Raw genomic sequence first — 18,741 nt, 5'->3', positions numbered from 1 at the left:
TTGTGCAGTCTTACAGAAAGGAACTCTTATACCCTTTAACATCAGCAAAGAAACAAGCCTCATAGTAAAAGTAGTACAATAATTATAATTGACCTTGCTTTCAAGGAGTCCAAGAAATATTATTGTACCATAGGTGGAAAATATTATCATCACATGTATGCAAATTTTACTTTACTTACAGATTTGTCTGATCCTCAAATCGAAGCAAATTAACAATGAGCATGTGCTTAATGATAGCATGAATAGATGTGTGTCCATTTTCTGCTTTTTACTATGGAGCCTACTATGGATCATGGGATCTTGATTGTCATCCCATGACTGGCAATATGGATTGATTGCTTTAGAGCTAGTGTTTCTTCTCAATCATTTCTAGCTGTAAGTCTGCACGTTGAAAAAGTTCTGATTTCTTTTTCTTAATCTCAAAAGATGGTATCAGTGAGCAAAGATCACTGTGAAATGGGATTGAAACAGGATATTGACTTGTTATTTATATATTTCTTTATATACTTTGGGCTCACTAAGTATAATTATATAGATAACCAGTTATTAAATTTAAATTTAGAAATGCTTCTGGGCATTTTTGTGTCATTTCTAGAAATATTTTTCTGAATATTTTCAAGCTGTTGCTCTTATAATTATTAGAAAATAATCTGCTTTTATCCTAATTACAACTTATACTTTAAATCTCAGGTTTACAACTTTTGTGGAATAAAGCAGGCTATTATCAATAGCTCTGTTCATAACTCATTGTTTGCTAAGGCTAAAGATAATCACCTCAAAAGCTGTGACCACTAAATTTAAAGGAAATGTTGCAGACTCATACATTCCTTATTAATGAACTGTGCTCCTTAAGGAAATTACCAGAGTAGATGATTGGGGATTTAAGGTTTTAAAAATAACACGAGGAAACAAAGAGTAATAGGTTATGTTAATGAAGTCTTTTTGATGACCGCGTATTATTCCAATTTCATAAAAGCCAAATTCTTAGGCACCTACCATTGAGTTAGTTCGTCATTTTGGTAGCATTAAGTAGTAAGAGTTCTAAAATATGATATTAAGTCGCAAAGTTGGGTTGAGAAGGAAATGAGTTAGAATTACTGTTAGGTTCCTGGGAATTTTATATAACATCAATATTATCTTATGAGTGTAGCACCCCACAGTGAAAAGTAGTGAGCATAGGTCACACAGGTGAGTGTGATCTCTGAGGCATATCACATGAGGGAAAACAAGTTTGAGAACCACTTGTGTAACAAAGAGATCCCTTCTCTAAAGGTTTTTTTTTTTTAATCCACCCTTCCATCATAAATATTTATTACAGAGTATCAGTACAGCAAAAGTTAACACAACATTGTAAATAAACTATACTTCAATAAAAAATAAATAAACTTTATGCCATATTACAGTTGAAGTTCATATTATAGTTCTAATTCTGCATTAAGCTAACTATGAGATCCTTAATGCCTCATAACCTCTCTGATCCTTTTTCCACATCTGTGTAATAAGAGAGTGTACTCAGGTGATCAAGATTCTCTGGTTAGCAGGACCTTCACTTTCTACATGGCCCAAATCCACTGCTTCAACATTTTGAAAGCCTCCTTTATTTTCCTGTTCTTGCTATTATATATTATTTGATTTGTTGCCCTGAAAAAAAAAACTGGGTTGACAGTTTTCACTGAAAAATTAACTCTTGCACTTTACTGCCCAATAGCATTTCTCATCTTAGTAAATGTGTGTTCTGTGAGCTTAAAAGAAAGTCATCCTTGGACACACAGGCAGCAAGGTTGGAGAGGCAGGAGAAGTTCCCATATAACACATTCCTATGTTGATGCTAATAAATGAGCAGGATATATTAAAAGTGGTAAACAACCAGAAGAGTAGGCACTGGCCAATCACGATGGAAACCTAACCAATTCAAGCACTCTTAGGCTAGTGTGCTGTTTGGGTGCCTAATGACCAAAGACCAGCCCTAATTTAAAAAAATCTAATATTAATCTTTTAAAAAATCTAATATTAATCTTTTAAAAAATACAAAGGATGTGGATGATTATATTTACAGGGTAGCTTTTATATACTGCTAAACATTTATATATTGTTTGTTCTCAGTTTGTATTAGGCAGAAACTGTGGCAATCAAGTTATCTGCAGGTATAGCCTTTATTGTTTCACACAGCAATTTTTTGGTTGTGAACATGGCTTCAGCAATGGCTGCCTTCGTCTGGGACAAGGTGCTAAACAGAAAACTAAACAGAAAGACTGCCCTGAACTTCGTAAACATTATCAATGGCAATTTGATGAGTTTTTGAAATAGAACATACTACATGATAAATTGTATGTTCCCAGAATATTTATTTTATAAATAGGATGGCAGCCTATGTTAGAGAAATGACTAAAACTTTTAAGGACTTTGAGCTTCGCTGTTAATAAGTTAATAACTATTTGAAACATTTAAATAATATAGGATAGCTACTGTTCTTAGGCTCCAGAGAAAATGGGCACCAATATATTTTACTATAAAGTTCTATGTTTTTAAATTTTATTTGATTATTTTTCACTTTTTGTTTTAAGATTTATGCCCTTTATAATGGTATCCATCAGATACGTAGCCTTATTTTATGTTGTATAAAAATCAATACACAATTTAGAAAGTATCTTTTAATTTATTCATCAAGCTCTCAAGCATAATGAAAGCATATTACCACACATTGAGGGGAAGGGAAAAAGGATTTTTCCCTCTGCATTGATTCATATTTTCTCATTTCATAATGATATTCAGCCTCTTAAGAAACAAATTCAGACGTGGGGATATAAAGTTCATCACAGTAGCCAAGGCATAAGAGAAAAATCCTAATAAAGCTTGAATCAGAAGGTGTTTGAGGGTGAATGCTTAAAATGATTTAAAGTTTTCAAATATAAACTTCAATTGATGCTGCAATTTTCAAACATGCTAGGTTTTACAGATTTTTCACAACTTGAGCAATTTGAGCAAATGACCAATTCAGAGACTTAAAGTATTGAATTCCTATTATGAGCAATGAAGCCAAACCGTGTGCAGAGCAGGTCTCTGTACTTTTCAGGGGTTATTTACTGGGTCATCTAGACTACTAGTTTTCAAAAGCCAGCCCTCAAGCTGGAGGCATAAGAATCATTTGGGTTATTTATCAAAGATGTGGATTCCTGGACCCCACTCAAAATTGACTGGCTCAAAATCATCCAGGGTAGGTTCTAGATATTAATATTTTTAAGAAGCTTTCCAGGTAATGTCCTTCTAGATGCACTGCAACATGATTTTTACAAAGTTGCTCATTATGTAATTCAGCCTTGTTTGGATATTTGATAAGTGAAAAAGGGAAAGGCAGAGAGTGACAAAATTGCTTTCTCTTAATGGATACACAATGCATAGACATAATGCACAAAGCTTCCTGCCAAATGCACTTCCCTCAGAGCTCTGCACCATTTGTTCCTGTGCCATTACTCTTTCTACCAATCATTTGTTACCTTTTGGTGAACTCATTCTGTGATTTGAGGGAACACAGATGCCCCAAACTTGTGTGAATAACAGCTTTAGATGTTTTTAGTTGTTTTTCTATTTGTTGGAACAGCAGAATTTCTCAGACCCCTTGACTACTTTTTGCCTGACAAAATGACACAATAAAGAAGATTGATATCAATGTCTTTTAGATAATTGTGCAGGGAGAAGCTTCAGGAGCTATACATTAGCTCAGCTATATTTGTCAACAGTTGAGTTAAGTGATCCACAAGAAGTCGTTTAAAACAAATGACACTAAAATTTACTTTAACACCAATGTTGATAATAGCATTAAGTACTAGCTTAGGTTAGCACCATGAATAGACTAAATCTTACATGGTACATGACTGTTAATCAACAGCAAGGAAATTTGGAAAAGAGATAAGGAGTAAAAGATTCAATTTATTTTGGCTCTAATATATGCATACCCAGAGTCAGAGAATAGAATAATTTGTTATAAAAGAAAAACACAATCAAAAGCCTTCAATCCTGCTCTACTGAACTCCTCACAAACTACAAATCCATTTGTTTCTGGAGATCCCATCTAAAATATTTGTCATTTTCTTTCTTGTGTGCCTTAGGTTTTCAAGCTAATATCTTACATGGGGGAATAGGTGGAATTAAAGCAAGCTATTACACTCATGACTGTTGCTTTACTTTTTATCATCCTGGAATATAATTAGTTAGGAAAAAAGCAAAATGGTTTCACTCTCAAATTAATTTTTTTTGTCTCTTAAGTCTGTGGAATAGAATTAGACTTCAAACTTACTTATATTTTTAGGGCTACAACTGTAAATTGTACATATCTGAAAACGTACATATCACCAAGAGTACAGTGAGAAAGTTCAGAGATGATTTGATTATTACCTTTCCCCCTGGATTACTTGTTTTGACATAACATATAAAATATTACTCTTTTAAAGTGCAAGCATCAGTTTGACTACTGTCAGGAAACATAGCCTGGAAAATACAATGAAATAATTACCTTTCAAGAATTCATATACCATAATAATGTCATTTGAGCAATTCAACATATATTTTTAGATCTCTTATGGTTCAGGCTCTCTTAATTCCTAGGATTATAAAATACTAATAAGAGTGACTATAGCTTAAAAAGACCTCATGATATAATACCACTTTATCTTTTTCATTCCCAAAGACTGCATGATCAGGCTTGCCCTTAATATTTGAGAAGTAGGAGTAGGGCAAATATAAATAAAATAAAATATTTAAAATTATGTCATGTTTAAAAAGTGTTTGGACATATTTACTTCTTTCCTCTTATCTTAAAAAAAATCTTTATAATAACCTACAATTTAAGTGTGAATTTAGACTTCTCTGACTTTATGGAGTTTTGTGATAAGAAATATGGCCTAGAGAGAGCTGGCCCTTGGGTTCGGGGACATACTCACCAACTTCCCATCTCTGAATTCAATCTCTACTACAGGAGTGGATGCCCAAGACCTTATGTCCAACTTAATAACAGCTGCCCCTCAGCTACTCTAGGTCCTAAAACTTCAGACATTGACAAAAGAGCTACCCATGAGCCTTGGGAAATAGTGTGTGTGTGTGTGTGTGTGTGTGTGTGTGTGTGTGTGTGTCTATGTGTGATGTTAAATTAACATAAGAAAGATAAAGAAGAACAGAAACCAAGTTCTTAATTTTGGTTTCCTATCCAATAAGAAAGTTGAGGTAATAAAGAATGTCAGTACAAAATTAGTGATTAAATATAAGGTGCCTGTGACAGAAAATAAAAAAGCATGATATAATTGATTTATTTAAAACTATTTAGAGGAAATTCCCAAGATGGTGCAGTATAAAGACCCTGAGGTCACCTCCTCTCACGGGCACACCAAAATTACAACTATTTACAGAACAGCTATCAGTGAAAAAGACAGGAGCCTACCAGAAAAGATCTTCTACAACTAAAGGTATAAAGAAGGAACCACTACGAGATGGGTAGGAGGGGAAGAGTAGCTGTATAGTCAAGACCCATACCCTCAAGTGGGTGATCCACAAATGGGGGAATAATTATAATTGCAGAGATTCTCCCCAAGGAGCAAGGGGTCTGGGTCCCATATCAAGCTCTCCAACCTGGGCATCCTGCACCGGGAAGACAAGCCTCTAGAATGTTTGGCTTTGAGGGCCAGTGGGTATTACTTTGGGGAGACCCAGAAGGCTGTGGGAAATGCACTCTTCAAGGATGCACAAAACATTTCATACACTTCAGGATCCAGGTCAGAAGCAGTAATTTGCAAGGAGCCTGGGTGAGACCTACCTGCTGATCTTGGAATCTCCCAGAGAGGCAGAAGGCAACTAGAGCCTACCCAAGGGATATAGACAGTGGCAGCAGCCATTTTGGGGAGCTCGCTCTACTACCTGGACATTGGTGCTGACAAGTGCCATTTTTGAATCTTCCATCTAGCTTATAAGCCTCAGGACCCACCCCCACCCCTGCCTACCAGCCTGTAGGCAAAAGTACCAGGACACCTCAAACCAAGCAACCAACTGAGGAGAAACACAGCCCCACCCATGAACAGACAGGCTGCCTTATGACTCCCTGAACCCACAGCCACCTCTGGACACAGCCCTACCCTCCAGAGGGCCTAAGATCCATCCCATACACTGGGCACAGGCACTAGGCCCAGGACCCCCAGAGTCCTGCAGCCTGAGTCCCTGGGCCCAATTCCATCCAGCAGTGGGCAGGCACAAGCCCCAGAATCACCGGGGCCCAGGATCTGCCCACCAACAAGCCTGATCTAGCCTAGAGACCAGCTTCTCCACCAGAAGGCAGACACCAGCCCCAGGACAACCACATTCCTGAAGTCTGCTGTGGCAGGACCCAGGCCACCCACCAGTAGGCCAGCACCAGCGCTGGGACCAGCTGGGTCTTAGCCCCTTCCATCAGCAGACCAACAAACTTTGGGACCTCCTGAACTCCACAGCCAGCTGTGTCAGGAATGGGCTCCACCCACCAGTGGTCTGACAGCAGTTCTAGGACCTCTGGGCTCTGTAGCCAGACCCCAAAATCTGGCTTTGCCCACCAGTGAGCCAGCACTAGCCCTAGGACCTGGCTTTACCCACCATGAAGTCACAGGATACAAAATTCATATACAGAAATCTGTTGTATTTCTATACACTAACAATGAACTAGCAGAAAGAGAAATTAAGGAAACCCATCTGCAACTGCATCAAAAAGAATAAAATACCTAGGAATAAACCTTTCTAAGGAGGTAAAAGACCTGTACTCTGAAAACTATAAGACACTGATGAAAGAAATTGAAGACTGCACAAACAGAAAGATATACCATGTTTACTGTGCTTGTGGATTAGAAGAATTAATATTTTTAAAATTATCATAGTATCCAAGGCAATCTACAGAATCAGTGAAATCCCTATCAAAATACCAATGGCATTTTTCACAGAACTAGAACAAATAATTTTAAAATTTGTATGGAAACACAAAAGACCCTGAATAGCCAAAGCAATTTTGAGAAAGAAGAATAGAGCTGGAGATACTGTGTTCCCTGACTTCAGACTATACTACAAAGCTACAATATTCACACCAGTATGGTACCAGCTCAAAACCACACATAGATCAATGGAACAGAATGGGGAGCCTAGAAATAAACCCATGCACTTATGGTCAATTAATCTATGATGAAGGAGGCAAGAATATAAAATGGAGAAAAAATAGTGTCTTTAATAAGTGGTTCTGGGAAAACTGGACAGTTACATGTGAAATAATGAAACTAGAACATTTTTTAACACCACATACAAAAATAAACTCAAGATGGATGAAAGAAATAAGTGTAAGATTGGATACCGTAAAACTCCTAGAAGAAAACAGAATGTTCTTTTACATAAATATAACAATACATTTTTTTGGATCTCCTAAGGCAAAAGAAATAGAAGCAAAAATACACAAATGAGACCTAATTAAACTTAAAAGCTTTGGCACAGCAAAGGAAATCTTTGACAAAATGAAAAGACAACCTACTGAATGGGAGAAAATATTTGCAAATGATGTGACTGATAAGAGTTTAATATCCAAAATATATAAACAGCTCATATAATTCAGTATTAAAAAAACCTGATTAAAAACTGGGCAGAAGACCTGAGAATACATTTTTCCAACGAAGATATACAGATGGTCAACAGGCACATGACAAGATTCTCAACATTGCTAATCATTAGAAAAATGCAAATCAAAATTACAATGAGATATCACTTTACACCTGTCAGAACTGCTATCATCAAAAAGACCACAAATAACAAATATTGGTGAGGATGTGAAGAAAAGGGAAACCTTGTACACCGTTGGTGGGAATGTAAATTGGCATAGCCACTGTGAAAAACACTATGGAGGTTCCTCATAAAACTAAAAATAGAACTACCAATTATCCAGCAATTCCACTCCTGGGTATATATGTGAGGAAAAAGAAAACATTAATTTGAAAAAATACATGATCCCCAATGTTCATAGCAGCATTATTTACAATAGCCAAGACATGGAAGCAACATGAGTGTTCATCAATAGAATAACGGGTAAAGAAGATGTGTTGTATATATATATATATATATATATATATACACACAATGTAATATTACCCAGCCATAAAAAAATGTAATGCTGCCATTTGTAACAATGTGGATAGACTTGGAGGGTATTATACTTAGTGAAATAAGTCAGACAGAGAAAGACAAATACTGTATGATATCACTTATATGTGGAACCTAAAAAATAAACCAAATGAATGAATATAACAAAACAAACAGGCTCTCAGACATAGAAAACGAACTAGTGATTACCAGTGGGGAGTAGGAAGGAGGGAAGGGCATGATAAGAGTAGGGGATTAAGAGATAAATCTACTATGTATAAAATAAGCTACAAGGATATATTGTACAGCATAGGGAATATAGCCAATATTTTAAAATAACTACAAATGAAGTATAATCTATACAAACTTTGAATCACTATGTTTACACCTGAAAATAATATGATTGTAAATCAACTATACTTCAATAAAATAATAATCTAAAAAACTATTAAAATTCATTTAAATACATAAGGGAAAGCATAAAAGGAAGCTATCAAAATATTTTGGGGGACTATTTAGGGTTGAGATTTTTAGTTGATTTTTCTTAACTTCCTTCCATATACAAATATATTTTTGATTTTTTAATGTAATGGGCATAAGTAATAATGTATTTTCATTGTTGGAAAACAGAGTATATTCTTTAGAATATATATGGGTCCTATGCTTACTAATGCTAGACTTAGGTCAGTTATTAAACCTCTCTTAGCCTTTCTTATCTCTTGTGTAGCATGGATTTACTATTTCTATCTTTCTCACAGAATTGTTGTGTAAGTTACCTAAGCAAGCACATATCATAGAATCTGGCATATCATAACCAACAATTAAAAGTGTGCTGTTATCATCATCAATATCATTGTCATCATCATCATCATCATCATATCAATTAAATGATGATAATTTTAATTCTACCTCTTATGTCAATATATCTTAGAAATATTAGTGATTTCAGACCAGCCAGTTTTCCTGTTTGAATCTATTTTCCTGAAGTTAAGCCTGAACTGGCAACCTGCTGAGCAGAGCCATAGTTCTGCCATGAACTTGCTTTGTGATCCTGGCCTTGACGTCCCCTCCCTAGGCTTCCATTTCCACTTAGATAAAATGCAAGAATTTGAATATTAATACCAGGCCTTTATCAATTACGATGCCAATTTAAGTTGTTCTATATATGTTCTAAATGTGACATCTATAGCCACACCCCTGATCAACACATCCAGGTCAGTATCATTCCTTCCCTGAACTCTTACAGAAGCTTCCTGCCTCATGTCCCTGCTTCCCTCTTGGTCTCTTATTAACCCACAATCTATACAGCAGCCCAACTGGTAATTTGAAAATGGGAATCTTAATATGCTATTCTACTGCTTACACCCCCCCCCATGCAGTTGTAATAAAATTTAAATGTCTTATCACTTCCTACATGTTCTAACAAACCTAACCTCTAAATTTCACTACCATCTTGTCCAGAATCACTGTCCCATTGTTATCCATGGTCCAATTACATGGATGCTCTCCCCCTTACTCAAATAGTCCAGGTTATTTTCCAGCTTAAGATCTTTGAATAACCAAATTCTTTTAACAAAAATGCACTTTTACTGATTCATGTTTGACTGGTTATTTTTCACTCATCCAGATCTCATCTTAAATGCTATCTCCTTAAAGGGGCATCTCCAACTACTTTATCTAAAGAACTGCCCTCTGCTGTTGCTGGCTGCACAGTTTGAATTTTAGTCCCCTAATAGGTAGAGTAAAGCTAATTTTAAAACTTTGAAAAAAAAAACTTTAACCAATTTTATATATTTTATTTGTTTGTTGATTTTAATTTCTCTGAACCCAGAATTTTAGTATCAAGAGAGGAGGGATCAGTTTAGTCCAGATATCTTTTCCATCCCCAGTATCTAGAATGGTGACTGGTGATAGAAGATGTTGAGTAAATACTTGCTGATTATGTGACTGCAAATAAAATATGGATGAATGCATGGGTAAATAAGTGAGCAGTGAATAAATTAGTGCATGTGTGCGTATTCATGCATACTCTGAAATTTAGTAATGCCCATCACTGTCATTTAATTTGGTTCTGGCAGGCTTTTTCCTTCAACATAAACACAAATAAGGTACCCAAAGGCTGGGGATAGGGAAGGGGCTACAACTGCACTACATTTTTCAGAGAATGGATGTCAATAGTGTCATAATTGTTTATTAATCACACGGGAATTTTCAAATAAATACCACCATCATGGGGGAAGAAAAGACTGGTGACCTTACCAGTTTTTGGATTCATCAAACATATAAAACAATCTCAGAAGTCTGGGATTTGATGTAACAACAGATGTATTTTGCCAGCTATTGTCAACTTTCATTTAAAAATCCATCTCAGGTCAGAAACTTTATTGTGTCCTTTCCTTTCGGGTCAACTGGACACACAGGCGCAATTTTATGGATGGGTCAATTATTTAATAGTTTTTTAGATTATTATTTTATTGAAGTATATATTATTTTATTGAAGTGTGTAATTGTAGCTGGCATTCCCTGACTGCTCTGTTGCCCACTGCTGCCTCTGTTGTTTATAGTTTTACTGGTAGAGTTCAATCTTTACTTAATTGTGTAGATGAGACAGAAGTTCCAAACTATGATTGATCTTATGTACCTTTTGCTCATGAAGAGAGCATTATTTTTGCTCTTTAAAAAAAAATGTCCTGTCAGGTGGTAAAGGACTATTGGCTGTATTAAGACTTCATAATGTCCTGTTTCTTAACCATGTCTTTCATGTTACTAAAGAGAAGAATGTATATCCATTTATTCCTCTTAAATTTTAAAACTGAAAATGAAAGCATGCCTTAATTACTGAATCACTTGTTAACTGTGAAATCACCTACCAGTTTTGTTTAAAAGAAACAGTATTTAGAGCAAAGGGTGACTAATATCTCATCTGGCCTCTGTCTCTGTCTCTCTCTCCCTCTCTCTCTCATATATATTTATGCATATATAGATATATATCTATATATGCATAAATATGAAAAATATGTAAAGTTTTTTCTCCTTGCCAGTTGGATCTGTGATACACTATTTTTATTTTGAGGGATAGAAACTTTGCTTTTTTTAAATTGTCACCATACAAATTTCAATAAAAATTAAATTAATTATACAGATGCTGGGAACTAAAATATTTAAAAATTTTGGATTAATTACATTAAGAAGATTCTCTATAAGCATGTTAGACATAAAAAAAAGAAAAGAAAAGGAGAATTGGGAGTTCCATGAGGATAGAGACACTATATAATTTAGTTCTATACTTGTAAAGAACAGTATATCTGACACATCCCAAGAGCTAATAACTAATCAGTGAATTACTGACATATAAGAAACAAGATTGTGATATTTCTGCATAAAATTGTTAGCTGTAGATACTACTCAGGATGGTTTTACAGGCTACCTAATGCCTAGTCAGCAGTGATTTTCATTTTACATTCCATAAATATTCTGAAACAAAAAGGTCTTCCAGGTTTTGCCATCAGGTTACATAATGAAAGAAGAGTGAACTTCTGATTCAACCAGACCCACATTCCAGGATCTTGACCTTGAGCACATTATTAAACTTGTAAAACTCAGTTTTCCCATCAGTTAAATGACATTAGCACATCCACACTCCATAATTTTGTCAGACACCTTATCAGATACTAGAAATATATTTCATTCATAGATATATGGGACTCAAAGTCTAATAAGATTTAATATTACCATTTAGTAGACAGATGGCCCATGTAGTACTTCTTTATCCTTAACCCAAAGCATATATAAGTCTTACTTGTTTTACAGCCCTGTTATATCACTTACTAGCTATGTCATCTTGGGTTGTTCAGTCAACATCTCTGAGCCTACGTTTCTCGTGTGTTCTGATTATTATCTGCCGTAATAACCTCAGAGGGTTATTTTGAGAACTGAAGGAGATTATTCTTGTAAAAGTGTTTTATAAGTGCTAACATTACATATAAATAAGAGACTATTGATTTGCCTGTAACTCTGAGAAGAAAGCATGATGTACTATGAAGATCACAAGTCTAGGAGGCTTCTTATTTACTGTGAAGCCATCAACAATTTATTAAGCTCTTGATCTTTACTTCCCATGCTCTGGGTACTTCAGTCGTAGCCTGTGCCATTCTACCTCATGGAGATTTAGCTGCTCTGTCCTTGGTTCAGTTCTTTCAAGATACTGAGCTACTACTTGCCTTTGCACATAGTTTTCATTGACCCAGAAGGCTCTTTTCCTACTATTCCCATCTTTGGGTCTTAGCTTAATTGTCATTTCAACAGAGTGATGCTCATTGGCCATCCAATCCAAAGTGGATTCCCCCAGTTGCTCATGGCTGTTTACTCTTCCTACCTTGCTCTAGGGCTTATCATTCCAAAGTGCCTACATCTTCAAAATAATAAAAAAAAATGTTTAAGCATAATAACAACTGCCAATTATTTAGCTCTTATTATGTGACAGGCACTGTAATAATCTCTTTTGAGCAATATCTTGCCTGACCCTCAAGACATTCCAAAGAAGCAACAATGATTATCTCCATTTCATAGTTGAGAAACCTGAAACTTGGGGATGATTTGTAATTGATCAAGATCTTACAGTTTGTGTATGGTAGAGCTAGAGGTCAAACCCAGTGAGTTTTACTCTTACAGCAAAACAATTAGTTCCCGAAATAACCCAGAGTTTCCCCACATTTCCCAATCTTCTTTATTCTCATGACTAAGTTCTGGCAAATTAGAACATGAGAGACTGTTATCACTTCCAACCAGGCACATTTATTAGATAGAGGAGAGCTCCCACTAGACTGTGTGGGATTTTCATGATTGAGAAATAAAATTGTATGTGTCAATCCACTGAGATCTTTTCTGTTGTGGTCACTAGTACTTACTCACCCTGACTAATACAACTACTGAAGTCATGTTTATAACTACTCAGTTATACTGCCTCCTCCAAGAAATGAGATGGTGGGAAGTGGTCTTCAGTTCATTGGAGGTGCTTTCTACTGTAGAAATATTGGGCTGGCCAAAAAGTTTGTTCGGGGTTTTTCCATAAGATGTGACAGAAAAACCTGAATGAACTTTTTCGCCAACCCAATATTTGTGATGCCATCTTATTTTTGAACATTTTATTAGGTCTCAAAAAATATTTGCTTTTGTGAACAGGCAAATTTTGTTTGGGTATAATGATACACTATAATTCCAGGTTTTTCAACAGTGCTTAAAAGCCTTATGACATTAGGTTTGTTCCTTTATTCAAGAATATTGGAGGAAAAAACATGTACAAATTACACTTTAGTAATCTAGATGAAAGTAATGAAAGAAAAAGACATCTTTACATGTTACATATTTTTCTTCTGCTTCTGCCTTGATCAATGGTAGGCTATACATGGGCCATATTCCATTTCCATTTTTCTCCTTTTTTTGAATAAGGAGGGAGATCATTGCCTAAAGAAAAAAGATTCTAGCTTACACATTTGCTGTTTCACAGTGCATCTTTGTGCCTTAAGAGACCAGATCAAATTCCTCCTGCAAATATATCACTACTTATAAAGGGACAGGAAAATAGGAAACACAAATTCATGCTTAGGTTTTTGTTATACATTAAGTAAAATCAGAAGGGTATCTAACTTATTCAGAATTAACTCCATGCCATATACTAGCACACATGCTACTTTTAGTTATACAATTCTTGTAGAATATAATTTGTATCATTTTTACCCCAAAGAAAGACCAGAGAGTTTGACTCTCTAAGGAGAGAAGAGCCAGTTAGTGACAGAAGTGGGATGTAAGCTCAAGGAAATGAGAAATGATGCTGGAAAATTCCAAGACTTCTGCTCTTTTATAGACTGACCCCCAAGTGATCCATGTGCCTGTAAAGTAAAACGTGCTGTTCAGAATTTTGTTAGTGCTATACTTCAATAAATGTTCATTTCTTCCCTTTCTTCTTTTTTGAAAAATGTGGGAATTAAATAACACACACTGTCTAGCACAATGTCTGGCTCTATGAGATAGACAAACAATGATAGTCCTTCCTCATCATACTCCCTCACCTTTTTAATTTCTTTTTTAGAAAGAACTGTAATTCTCTTCTATCTTGATTTTCCAGTAACAGCAAGCCCAATTTCTTCTATACTTTAGGTGTTCAGGACTACTTAATCCTTTATACAGAGCAATTAGAATATATATTTTCCCCTTTCACCTACATTGTTTTATTTTCTCCTCACAACCAACTTATGACTAGATATTTTGCCAATCCATTTAGAGGAAAGGAAAAAGATCTCAAGAGGTAAAATTACTTGTTACAGGTCATAAAATAAGTGGCTAATCTGGGAATAGAATCAGACATTAAGATTTTAATTCTTCTGAATTCTAATGAATTAACTATATTAAAAAGTTCCTCAGCTTACATTGTCCCCCAAAAACACACAAAGGTATCTTCTACACTCAAACACACAAGTACACAAGTGGAGTCTTGAAATGTGCTTGTGTGATTAGTCTTGCTCTCTTTTAGTTCTTCACTGCAAGACTTTGTTTTGGGAAACTATTGCCCCTTTAGCTTGGGACCTTGAAACACATGCATGGAACAGACCTGAGCCCCACCCTTAGTGAGAAACCAAGCCCAGCTCAAGTATCCCCATCTTGAAGAAGACCTTCCCAGCTGAGCACAGGCCAGATCACCCAACCTGCTGAGTCATATGTGGGTGAACAAGAATACATGATTGTTGTTTTAAGCCACTGAGTTTTGGGTCATTTATAACCAAACTCTTACACACACACACACACACACACACACACACACACACACACGTCTCTGTCCTGGCAAGTCTTAACCATGACTAAGCTTTGACTAATTAGAGAGAAAGGCTGCAATGCTATTGGGCCAGAAATGCTAGATTCAGGACCTTCAATGCGATCTAAAATACAAAAGATTTTAAGGGCCACTTTAGTTAAAGATTATTTCAGTTTTAAGATATGGAAAACCTAAAACTATCTGGTTTAGCAAATAGCGGTACACAGGACAGAACAGCTCAAGGGGGTCTCTAGTTCCTAAGAGAACTTGATCAATGTCTCAAAGATGCCAACCAATATCATTTTACATTTATCATTCCTCTGATAACACCTAATCCTCAGGCTGCACGTAATGATCCCTTGGATGTTCCAAGCTCTTGCTACTGGAGTGCAGCAGTTTTAAGTCTCACAAACTTGAATCACCAACTCCAGTGGAGTTCTGACAGTCTTATCCCAGTGTTCCCAGTAAAAGTTCAAAGATTCAGTCTGATTACATAGACCTGCATCACATGCTCACATCTCTAAAACTTTAAACTGTGCTAATTGGCTTTATCCTGAAGCTTCCCATTAATCCTGTTAATCCTATTCATATCACTTGGGCAGAAAACAGGAGGTGACCACAATGTGCTTGTTATCCCTATCACTTAAACTCTCTATAACATGAAGAGAAAAATGATCCATCAAAACTGGAGATATGGGGATATATGTATATGTATAGCTGATTCATTTAGCAGAAACTAAAACACCATTGTAAAGCAATTATACTCCAATAAAGATGTTAAAAAACAAACAAACAAAAACTATGACTGTCTTCTGCCAAGGAGTGGCTTGGAGAGGAATCGATTGAGATCACCATTGGCTTGCACAGCGTTGAGTGTTTCCCACTTTGGATAATTTCCACAGCACTCTGCAAACACTCGGATATAGTTGAAGACCATAAGGCAGATTTTCAGGGGGTCCAGAATATTGTTTTGACCATCATTCTCATTTGAAAAGGTAAAATATCTATGACACCCTAGGGGCCTCCAAGGTAAAGCTCAATTGTTTTCTGGGATGATTTACACAGGGAAAAAAAAATCCATCAGCCTAACACTATGATATACTATTCACCGAAGGCATGCCCAAAACTGTGGCTCCTCCTATGGGTGCTGTGGGAGTTAAAGAAACATGAAAATGAAGAATAAATCACATAAGATAAACTGCATTGGGAATAATTATTTTTAAAAAGAAAAATAGGCCCAGATTTATATATTATTTGTCAAAGATTTTATATATATATATATATATATATATATATATATAATTAAAAAAACACTAATATTCATTATAAAACTGAAACTTAGTGACCCCATGCTGTAGTCTAGACTATGTACTAAGTTTTCTACACACTGAATCCTCATAGCAATGTATCATTGTCTTCATTTTCCATGAGCAACTAGTCAATCCATGAGGCTAGTAGGTGGTAGGACCAAGATTGAATCCCTATTGTCACAAATCAGTCCAAATGTCCTCGTGATACTATATTGTCAAGGAAACACAGAATGTTACCACAGAATAAAGTAGTAAACAATATGGAGCAAATTTAATTTCTAAAAGCTTGCAAATAATATATTTTGATCTGAGTTCTGAAAACAGAGATTGATACAGGTTTAAGTGGGGAGGAGAGGGGCCATCTTAATTACCTGAAAGTATTGATTTCTCTAAATTCTCTAATATCTTTATTAAAAAACCATCCACTTGGATGTATGTTTACCACAGTAAGACCTTATGCACTAGTGCTTAATACATATTTGTTGAATAATAGTAATATTTAAAATGGGACTAGCCATCCACTAGAAATTCATTTTTATTGTAGTTCACCTGGTATGGGATTAGCTAAGCTTTTAGAATTAATTTAAAGTAACTCTCTGAATTCTTTGGTAAACTTTAAAGTTTGATGAGTTCATAAGTTACTTGAAATAATTAGGAAACTAAAAATAACTTCACAAACTTCTGTTAAATCTATTTTATTGTTGAAATCCCAAAACCATATATTTATAATTTTTTTCATACAAAAATGACCTTTATTAATGATAGGATTACAATATAAATATAATTTTAGTTGGAAAATAATTTTAAAATAATCATTTTTCATACTTGTACATTTAAACTAGAAAAATATTTAATATTGTTTTTCAATGATATTGTATTTTCTATTTCTACTGATCAAAACGTCCAAAGTACATTAAGACCACTCTGTGGGCATTTGTCCAGAGAAGAAGAAGCTGGACAGTTTGGGGCTTTGGAGGAAGAGAAATTGGCTGCTTGCTGTGGAACTTACCTCAGAATCTATTTGGCTTCACCAGCTCCTGCAACTTGGGGTTTTGGTTTGCGTGCTCAGTGCTTGGATTGGCTGTGAGTGAAATCCCGAGAAAGACTCTTGGCGACTGAGGTGTTGACAATGGAGCCTCTGGAATCAGTGACGTTTGAAGATGTAGCAATCAACTTCACCCAGGAAGAGTGGGCCCTGCTGGACACATCCCAGAAAACCCTGTTCAGAAATGTGATGCTGGAAAATATCACCCACCTGGTCTCCGTAGGGTATCAGATCAGCAAATCAGATGTGATTTTCCAGCTAGAACAAGGAAAAGAGCTGTGGAGTGAAGCAACAGGATGCCTCCAAGGCCAGAGTCCAGATGGTGAAAGTCCGCTTAGACAACAAGAAATGATATTCATGCAAAGTGTCTACAGGAAGCACATATCTGCCACCATGCCAATGGTTCCTCACATGCAAGGGGATCCTGTTGGATGGACTGATTTGAGTGATGAACTTACTCCTAGATCTTCACCTAAACATTTATCAATTCACTTAAGGAGGAAACGTAATGTCAGCAAACAGTGTGGAAATTCACTTAGTCAAGGGTCATTCCTTGATGGACAGGATCACATTCACACTAGAGGTAAATCATGTGAATGTCCTCTGTGTGGGAAAGCCTTTAGTAATTCCTCTAGACTCAGAAGACACAAGATGATTCATACTGGAGAGAAACCATATAAATGTCATCTCTGTGGAAGTGGCTTTTTGCAAAGTTCTGACCTTAGAAATCACAAGCGGATCCACACTGGAGAGAAACCATATAAATGTCATGTGTGTGGGAAATTCTTCAGTCACAGTTCCTACCTGAAAGAACATGAGAAAACTCACACAGGAGAGAAGCCATATAAATGCCATCTATGTGAGAAAACTTTTAATCAAATCTCTTACCTTAGAAAACATAAGAAAGTCCATTCCAGAGAGAAGCACTATGAATGTCATCAGTGTGGGAAAGCCTTTAGTCAGAACTCTGGACTTAGTCAGCACAAGAGAATCCACACTGGAGAGAAACCACACGTATGCCTTCTGTGTGGTAAGGCCTTCAGTCAGAGTTCTGAATTGACTTGGCACAAAAGGACTCACACAGGAGAGAAACCCTATAAATGTCAGCAGTGTGGGAATGCTTTCAGTCAATATGCAAATCTGAGAAGACATGAGAGAACCCACACTGGAGAGCAGCCCTATGAATGTCAGTGGTGTGGGAAATGCTTCAGTCAGGGCTCTTCCCTTAGACGACATAAGGGAACTTATCACTGGAGAGAAAGTCAGGAGGGCCCTCAGTAGACGTTCTGACCTGAGATGACATGGCGTCATACATGTGAGGAATGTGGATGGAACACCAGCCATAACTTTAGCATTTAACCACACCAAGGTTCACACCCACTAAAGCAACTCTGTCTGAAATCAACATGGACACTTGTTCAGGCATCACACTCCTCAGTCCAGACAGGCAT

The 18,741-nt window shown here is 36.2% G+C and overlaps 1 protein-coding gene across 1 annotated transcript; it reads left to right on the top strand.

Annotated features, from left to right (window-relative positions):
• The first annotated feature begins 17,374 nt into the window (after nt 1-17,374).
• On the top strand, nt 17,375-18,571 carry LOC132488745 (zinc finger protein 596-like). The gene has a single exon (XM_060097324.1). It carries the CDS (start codon nt 17,375-17,377, stop codon nt 18,569-18,571), a length of 1,197 nt encoding a protein of 398 aa, XP_059953307.1.
• The last annotated feature ends 170 nt before the right edge of the window (nt 18,572-18,741 follow it).

This window comes from Mesoplodon densirostris, chromosome 1 (genome assembly GCF_025265405.1).
Source record: "Mesoplodon densirostris isolate mMesDen1 chromosome 1, mMesDen1 primary haplotype, whole genome shotgun sequence".
Lineage (NCBI taxonomy): Eukaryota > Metazoa > Chordata > Mammalia > Artiodactyla > Ziphiidae > Mesoplodon > Mesoplodon densirostris.
The sequence above is the reverse complement of the archived record's forward strand: the minus strand, read 5'-3'. Positions and strand labels throughout refer to the sequence as shown.

What these genes read in the sequence shown, in the direction of transcription:
- LOC132488745 (XM_060097324.1), top strand. Translation starts at nt 17,375, where the DNA reads ATGGAGCCTCTGGAATCAGTGACGTTTGAAGATGTAGCAATCAACTTC.